Below are 9,234 nucleotides of genomic sequence, written 5' to 3' on the forward strand. Positions count from 1 at the left end.
CACTTTGGTCTTCGTTCTTCTTGAGTTTCATGTGTTTAACAAATTGTATCTTATATCTTGGGTATCCTAAGTTTCTGGGCTAATATCCACTTATCAGTGAGTACATATTGTGTGAGTTCCTTTTTTATACATTACATTGAGCTTCCTTTCCCTTCCTTTGCTGGTCTGGTCTGTCTTTCCTCAGTGCCTGTCTTTGACATGGTGAATTATAAGGGTTGTTTTCTTTGCTTGTCTGTTCTCTCTTTCCCACTCCATTGTGTGCGAGCACACATGTTAGACATTGGAAGATCTCCACCCATGGTGCTAGCACAGTGCCAGCAATAGGTTGTTAGGAGCTACAGGAAGACTTTCAACAATGATTAGATATGGCCCTGTTATTAGTTATTGCCAACATTTAGCTTAGTCCTTGGTCAGAGTTCATGTCACTGTTTTGCTATGTCTCTGATAATGAATATCACCTCATAATTTATTTTACAGTGGCAAGTTTGCATTGGCCATTGGAAGATCCTAGCGAAGTTAGTTATTTGCTATTAACTCTGAAGAACATTGTGGCTGGCTTGCTTGTTTGTGTTACACTTTTATTTCTTTTATATGACTTTTCCCGTTTTGTATTCATTTCTTAATTTGTGACAAAATATTCAACTGTACATGGCAGTCATGTATAATTTACATATACCTTAGTTGGTATATGCAGGTTGGTAGTATTCATTTATTTGATATGTTTTATAAAATTGAAACAATTTGAAACATTCTATTTAGATCATTGTTTTTGTCTAAATCAAATAAAGTGAGTCTGTACATACTTTATAAAGTAAATCCATAATGGCCAAGTCAAGGTACTTAGCATTTTGATATCCTTAAATAAAACTGTGCCTGCAAAGGTGCTTTTGTTTTTCTTAAGGTTTATTTATTTCATATATGTGAGTACACTGTCACTGTCTTTGGACACACCAGAAGAGGGCATCAGATCCCCATTACAGATGGTTGTTTGCCACCATGTGGTTGCTCGGAATTGAACTCAGGACCTCTGGAAGAGCAGCCAGTGCTCTTAACGGCTGAGCCATCTCTCCAGCCCATCTGCAAAGTTTATACAGTTACTGTAACTATTTCTTTTTTCATTTAAAAATGATTGGAGCTAAAGAGATGGTTCAGCAGCTATGAACACTTACTTCATTTGTAATGGACTGGAATTCCGTTCCCCCAAAGTCATGTCAGGCTGCCTGCAACTGCCTGTAACTCCAGCTCCAAGGGATTTTGATGCCCTTTTCTGGCCTCCATGGGCACCTGCATTCATACACACACACACACACACACACACACACACACACACCAAAATACATCTATACATAAATAAAAATAAAATATATTAACAGATATGAACAAAATGAACTCTGTGCTGAAACTTCTTTGACCACATGGTACGTATCCCTGTTTTCAGGAGTTGGGCGCATATTTAAAATCTCTGAATAGCTGATCCTGATATTACAAGACATTGCTCACAGACTATCTAAATATTTTTAAAATATTTAAATTTGATGAATCCAAAGCCACTGGGTAGTTACACTGTGAACATAGAATCAGTTGTAAGACAAGATACAATGCTTTTGTGGCCTAATTTACCAGTGGGGAACATGTCTGATTCCATTTATTTAGAAAAATTGTTTTTCTTGTCTGTTTTGAAGTTCATAGTCTTGTAGAAACAATAGTGAGAGGCAGAGGCAAGAGGATCTCTTATGAGTTGGAGACCAACCTGGTCTACATAGCGCCCTGTCTCAAAATTAATTAATCCACATGGAGCGTGCGTCCCACAGAATGACAAGGGTGGATTTCTCTTGTAATCACTGTCTTTTCCTCATTGAGTTATGAGTTCTTTATACATTGTAGAGAGTGGACCAAATCCCATGTAGCATCTGTAAATATTTTCTCTCGTGCCGTGCATTATCTCTTTGTCTCTTTTAAGTAGCGTCCTTGAAAGTTAAAAACTTTGACTGTTTCTGAACTTCCATTTTCTATATTCCCGTGCTTTTGCTAGCCAATCAAAGGAGTCAGTGATCCGAGGTCAGGAGAAGGTGTAGTTATCCGTGCTTACTCTGTCCTCAGAGTCCTCTGTCTGCTCACAAAGGATTGGATGCATGTTGTGTTGATGTTTGCATATGGTTGGGGTTCAATCTTATCTTCTTAGGTGTGCGTCTTTCTGGAGGTAACCCAGCATTACTTATTGAAAAGTCTCCAGCGACTTGTCTTGATGCTTTAGTTAAAAATTGAGTTGCATTTAGATATGAGTAGTAATTTCTGACTTTCTTTTTCTGTGTTTCTGTCAGTGTTGTATTGCTTTGGTTACTGCAACTATTTATCAAATACATGGAATCCATTCTTAGATCCACTGGCATGAAGGTGTATTTTGTTTTTATTGGATGCATTGCTCTGTAGATGTTCAGTAGTAGTACATATTTAAATTGCCCTTTATGTATATCTAACTATGCTGTTTTTAATGTAGCTGAAAGTGACTGATAGTTTCTCACTTCTCAGATGGCTCTTGTTGCTGTCTCCGAAATGTGTATCTACTACTAGTAAACTCTGTTTATCTGCTAAAGTTCTAATTTCTTCTTTTTATCAAGGAGAGCTTCATTGGATATCAAACACTGGACCCAGTCAGTGCAGGTCAAATGCCTCCCACCAACTAGCTCTTCTTGCCTAAGCCCCCTTTTCTTTGGAATGTGCTTTCTCATTGTTTTCCAGGCAGTGGCCTTCCCGATAGTCAGGTTCCCTGTGTCATGAGGTGGATGTGTTTGAGAGGTTCTGCTTTTGCCTTCCTGCACTTACGGTTGTGTCTCTCTTAGGCTTTACTTCTGGAAATGTTTAAATGTCTTGGGTGTGTAAAATGTTTTCATCAGATTGGGGAGGTTTTGAACCTGTTGTCACTCTGACTAGGTTTCAGCAGATCTTATTGTTCACATGCTCACACACACATATGTTGCGGCCCATGTCTCTGATCCTATTTTCCCATGTTCCTCTTCCCCAGGCTTTGTTCTCAGAGTATGTGTCTTCAAGTTCAGTGACTTCTGTCCAGTGTGTCTGCTCATGAGACCAGTGAGGTTTCTGCTTTAATTATTGATTTTCAAGTCAAGCATTTCCCTTGGCTTCTCTGTCTACTGACAGTCTCCACTTAGTGACGTGATATACTCCGGCTTTACTTGGTCATAAGTTTCCTTAGCCTCTTGGCTGTATTCAGTGTGTTGGTTGGAGTTCTTTGCCTAGCAGACTCAATGGCTCGGCTTCCTCAGAGGCAATTTTTATTAACAGCTATTTTTCTTATAGAGAGACCATATTTTTATGTTTTTTAAAGCATGTCTCAACTTCTTGCTTTAAACTAGAGACCATATATTAATAATTCATCAACTCTAGGAATCACATTCTTCAAGGATCCATTATTTGTTTTTGTTTTATATTTAGGGCTATTCAAAACAAATTCTGTGGAGTCTGTGAACACCAGGTGTTGTCTCTTCAGTCTCCTCTTCCTTGTCCTCTTCCTCTTCTTCCTCCTGTGCTGTGTATATTGACATTCACCCAGCCACTTTGCTCTTAAGTCTCCTTTTGAAGCCCCTCCCTGTGCTGGATCTCAGAATCAGCCAAGGGAAACAGCTCTGGGCCTATGGTCTTTTTCTGAGTCATGGGATGTGGCACTGAGGTGGGCGTGTCTATCTAGGGTCCCAGGAATATGTTGGTCTTTTATGCTTATGAATTAACCCACTTGCCTAGTATGTCTCCATAGTCTCTAGCAGCTAATACCTTAAACAGTGGCTCTAACTACTTCCTTCAGCTAACCCCTCAGAATGGAGCCTGTTTGTACTAAGGAGAAAAGTCAGGAGGGATGAAGAACACTCCCTGGGAAGCATTTCTAGCAGGTGTTCCAGTTGCCTCACTGCACCCCAGTAGCTTCCAGACTCCTGCTAGGTGAAAATACCACATAGCTCTACTCATACCAATATTTCACCATGGTTTCTTTGTTGGTGTATTTGCTTTTAAATAAATAGTCTTTGACACTCTGCAGCTCTGTGGTCCTGCACGAGCTTGGTCTTTTGAGACAATCTCGGAGCTTCTTGCTCTGACAGTTTGACTGAAGCCATACCTCACATCATGGTTTAGCATCAACTGATGCCTTGCAGTGACTGGAGGCAGAGTGCTCTTTCTTTGTAGAGGATCTTCTGACTGGGTCTCCTTCTGGTGTGTTTCAGGACTATGACGATGGGTACGGTACTGCCTATGATGAGCAGAGCTATGACTCCTATGACAACAGCTACAGCACCCCAGCACAAAGGTAAGAGTCAGCCCTTGCTGCCAGGCTCTATGTCAGCTTGACCCAGGGCCCCTCCACTGCGAGGTGTGACAGCCAGCCAGTGGGACTGATTTCCTGTTTGTTGTTTCTTCTGACTAGAGAAGTAGAGTCCACTTCCAAATAGCATATATCATCGCACGTGGATGCTCTCTCTCCTAAAGCATCCAGATGTAAGAACTAAGTTTAATTTTATCTACTTTGGAACTTTGACCTAAGTGGTTAATATCATTTAAAGGAAGGATGATGGCTTCAAAGCAGGTAACCATTCAGTCCTAAGACCCTCAAGGTCCCTAGGAACTGTGAGCTTCCTGCCTTTCTAGACAATGTAATGCCAGAGCCTGGCTTGCTATTCACAGAACATTGCATCATCTTAGCAGCGATGCTCCTGTTTCCCAGTGGCTTCAAATTCTGTAAATGCAACAACTTTGTCCTGATCAGACCCTCCCCACAGTAGAGTGTATACAGGAAATACTAATCCTACAGTGCCTGCAAAGCCTAAACATAGACCTAGATGTTGGGATGGAGCATCCAGGAGTATGCATGTAAATGGTCCCACTCCAGCTGTGAGTGAATACATGGGTTCTCCTGCCTGTCAACTCTGATACTGGGTAGGTGAGAATATTAAACTATTTTTGTCTTTGCTCATGACATACTGCTGACTGTATAAACTGTGACAAGTGGCTTGTAGACTTTGGCTAACACATGGTCTATTTCACTGTTTCAAAAAGGGGATGCTTTGTTCCTCGTGTTTGTATCATTAGTGCAGGGGACAGTCACTCCTACCCTTTGTTGAAAGCGACAGGCAAAAGCTGCATGAGAATTGTTCCTGGGCTCCTTCTGTAGCTGGGCCAGCACTTCCTGAAGTGTCCTATTGTAGAGAGCAAGGAGTGGTGTTCCAGAAGAAACCGTAAATGGATCCAGGAAGTGGGCCTTACATGGAATCTTCTAACAGCAGGACTGTGCTTTACAGCTAGACTTGTCTCTGCTTTTTTTTGTAAATGTCCATAAATGTTTCAGCTTTCAGTATGAAGTGCCTTGTGAAGCACATGCATCTTCCACCTCACACACTTGTTGGGTATACAGTTTCTGCCTGGCCCTCTTCTCCTAAGGCCTGCAGAAGCTGTGTCTATAAAAGAGGCGAGCACATAACAAAGATATTGATAACTGCTCAGTTCATGGGTGGGAATGGCTCCTTCTGAGCGTCACTGTACTCTTCAGTCAGCACTGGCCCCACAACACATCTAGGTGCAGGAGCCAGTGCTACTGTATGTTTCTGCTGGAGCTGGAAGTGTTCTAGATAGTGTGGTAGTACTTTTTATGGTCTTTTATATTCTCACTTCTAGTTAGCGTACAGTTTCTATTTTGATCATATTCTTTCCAGAGTCCTCCGAGATCCTCATTGCCCTCCTCACTTAACTTCATATTCTCTCTTCCTCTCCCTCTCCCTCCACCTGTCCTTCAAACTGCATGTCAAAACAAACAAAAATCCAATAAGACAAAAAAACAACACGTTACAAAAAGTGCAATTGTATCTCAAACATACACACACACACACACACACCACATATATACTAAAAATAGAGTCCATTTTGTATTGGCCAACTACTGCTGGCTATGAGGCCTGCCCTGTCTTCTGGTTGATAGACCCAGGAACACTAGATTGGGAACACCTGCTTTCCCTTTCCCAGAAAGTATTAACGGGAATTAGCTTCATGGTTAAAGAATGGGACTGCATGTCTACCTCCCCTCCTTACTGCTGGGATTGTCTCTGCTTTAAATCTGTGTGTGTCTTCTGTATGCTTCTGTATATGTGAGTTCATTCATATTGCAGTCCTTTTGTGTCTGGAGGATACTGTTTCCTAGGAGTCATCCACCATCTCTGGCTCTTACCATCTTTCCACCTCCTCTAACTCATAGATCCCTGAGCCTAGCTGGGAGGGTTTGATGAGGACATCCCATTTAGGAATATGAGTGTTTCAAAGCCTCTCATCCTCTGAACAGTGTCCATTTGTGAGTCTTTATCTTAATTAAGAAGCTTCTCTGATGTCGGTTGAATAGTGTACCAATCCATAGCTATAGTAGTATGTCAGTAGACATCATTTTATTGCTATGTTCCTTTAGCAAAACAATAGTGGGAGCTGTCCCCTAGGGCCCACGTCTGTTTAATGTCACTTGTATGTTTTCAGGGCTGACAGTTTGGTATAGGATAAACAATTGTTGTGCTGTCCCCTAGGAAATGTAGTTTCTTTGTATAGGGTTGAGTCTTCATGGTCTTCCCCCTGTCTCTTCATGTTAGCATGTCTTTGTTTGGCTCATGTGTATTAGTCATGTTGCTGAGACCTTAGGGTATATTCTCACAGTTCAAGAGTAGTCTCATAGTAAACTCCCTGATCCTCTGGCTCTTACCATATTTCCACCCCATCCTCTACTGTCTGGAAGTTGTTTTGTACATACATCCATGTGGGACTAGGCTTCAGAGTTCTATATTTTGATTGATTGTACTTTCAGTAATCATCTCCATGTGTTGCAAAGAGAAATTTTTATGATAAAGGGTGAAAACTACTCTTTTCTATTGATATAAGGATAAATTTTTAGAGTATAATTAGGGATTATGCTGATTTAATAAAGTAGTATTTGTAGATTCTTCTCCAAGATTCATGACTTCTCTAGCCCAGGTAGTTTGCAAGGTTTCTAGTACCAGTCATGATTTCTTTCTTATTGAGTGAGTGGGTGTTAAGTCCAATTAGAGAGGTGTTGGTTACTGCCAATGTGTGTGTGGCACTACTGCACACTTGGAATTATTGCACGATACTGGTCATTATTGTGGTTGAAGGCATCCTATCTGGATAGTAGTATTAGTTGTGTAGAAGTTTGCATGACACCTTCTAGTCAGTTCTAGTTCTGGTCATTTCTAACTGGCACTTGGATCAGTTCCAGTTCAGGGTCCATTGGGTCGTGTAGTGGACCTTATATTCAATTAAAAAGTGATTTGTTGCTCCCATAACATTGTGACATTAGTACAGCTGTATTTTTATAGGCAGGGTTGCTGTAGGTGACAGAGTTTGTAACCGGGTTATACTGGTGATTACTCTTCTCCTCTGGTGGCAGAATCTTACAGCACCATGAACATTAATGAGTCCAGGTGAAGCTTGGTCACCAGCTGGGTTTCTCCATGTTCAATGATACATGTAACTGTTGGTAGCAATAAAGCCTTACATCGAGTTATGGAGTGTAATCAATAGCGATTTGATATTTGGGGGTTTCCATGGGGCCCTTTGACCAGTGAATCAACAAGGTGTAACTCATTCCTGACACTGGAATTTTTACTTGATGGTATAATATGTCTAGTTGGTCATTGTCTTTTCTGTTATTCGGTGACACTATTTACATTCCTTTCATATATGTTGCATATATTTTAGGAAACTTGTGTAGCATTAGGTTTCTATCATGGCTTTTCAAAAGGCCATTATAGAATTGTATTATATTTTCTGCCTAAACTCTTTCTTTAACTGTATCCTATATCCCTTCCTTGAAAGATCCGCTTTCCCCCTGTACCTCCCATCCCTTATTTACCTACCTAACCTCTGTGTTTTTATTTTGAAGCACACGTCTAAAGTTTAAAAACTAACATTCACATGTGAGAGAAAATAGCCAATATTTGTCCTTTTAGGTCTAGATCACTTTACTTAGGATAATGTTCTTTTCTCTAGTAACCTGTAAGTTTCATAATCTTAATTTCATAACAGTTGAATAATATTGCTTTGTATAAGTCTACCGTAATATCATTATTCATTCAATGCCTGATGCGTGTCTAGGATGTTTTCCAACTTCTGGCTATTATGAATAGAGCCCCAGTCAACATGGATGAGATAAGATGTAGAGTTATGCCCAAGAGTTATATAACTGGATTTTGAAGGAGATCTATTCTCACCCTCCAGAGGAATTACCACATTGGTTTCCACAGTGGCTCTTCAAGTTTATAGTCCCACCAGAATGAGGTGTCATTTGTTTTATTGATCTTGGCCATTCTGACTAGAATAAAATGAAATCTCAAAGTAGTTGTGGTTTCCATTTCATTGGTAACTAAGGATAGTGAACATTTAAAAGTGTGTTTCTCAACTGTTTGTTTCGTTTCATCTTTTGATAACTCTGCCTAGTTTTGTACCCTGTTTTTTAATTGGGTCATTTCCTTGATGCTTAGTTTTTTTGTTGGTGTTGTTGTTGTTGTTGGTTGGTTGGTTGGTTGGTTGGTTGGTTGGCTGGCTGGTTGTTCTAGTTCTCTATATATTCTAGATACAGCTATACCTGTCTCATGTATAGATGGTAATCAACTTTTCCCAGTCTTCGGGCTGCTGCTTGCTTGAATGATGGTGTTCTTTACTGGACTGAAGATTTTTAGCAGCATGATGTCCCGTTTGGTAATTGTTGGACTTAGTGTGTGTGCTATCATTGTCCTGTCTTTTTCTGGGCCAGTGAGTTCAGGCCTATTCCCCACTTTCTGTTCTATCAGATCCAGTACATCTGGTTTTATGTTGAGGCCTTTGATCCATTTGAAGTTCTTTTTTGTAGGATAATTAACATCAGCCATCCAATTTGATGAATTCAATTGTCTTTCCTCCAGTATGTGTTCTTGGCTTCTTTGCCAAAAATCAGATGTCCATAGGTCCATAGGCATTTGGCCTTGTGTGAGTCTTCAATGTGATTCCATTGATCAACACATCTGCTTTATTGCTAGTACCATGCAATTTTTATTACTGTAGCTCTGTAGTACAGCTTGATACCAAGGATGGTGATACCTCCAGCAGTTTTTTATTATTCAGAATGTTTTTAGCTATCTGGATCTCTCTCTCTCTCTCTCTCTCTCTCTCTCTCTCTCTCTCTCTCTCTCTCTCTCTCTC

At 40.4% G+C, this 9,234-nt stretch overlaps 1 protein-coding gene across 3 annotated transcripts in view; it reads left to right on the forward strand.

Annotated features, from left to right (window-relative positions):
• Positions 1–9,234, forward strand: part of Khdrbs3 (KH RNA binding domain containing, signal transduction associated 3) — a 158,591-nt gene that overhangs the window by 105,920 nt on the left and 43,437 nt on the right. For all 3 annotated transcript variants that reach the window (XR_003834967.1, XM_029469898.1, XM_029469899.1), the window contains exon 7: positions 4,236–4,318. Coding sequence is in view for 2 of the 3 variants with exons in the window: in XM_029469898.1 (XP_029325758.1) it covers positions 4,236–4,318 (83 nt within the window). In the remaining variant the exon portion in view is untranslated. The remainder of the gene's footprint in view (positions 1–4,235; positions 4,319–9,234) is intronic.

Source organism: Mus caroli, chromosome 15 (assembly GCF_900094665.2).
Source record: "Mus caroli chromosome 15, CAROLI_EIJ_v1.1, whole genome shotgun sequence".
In the NCBI taxonomy this organism is placed as follows: domain Eukaryota; kingdom Metazoa; phylum Chordata; class Mammalia; order Rodentia; family Muridae; genus Mus; species Mus caroli.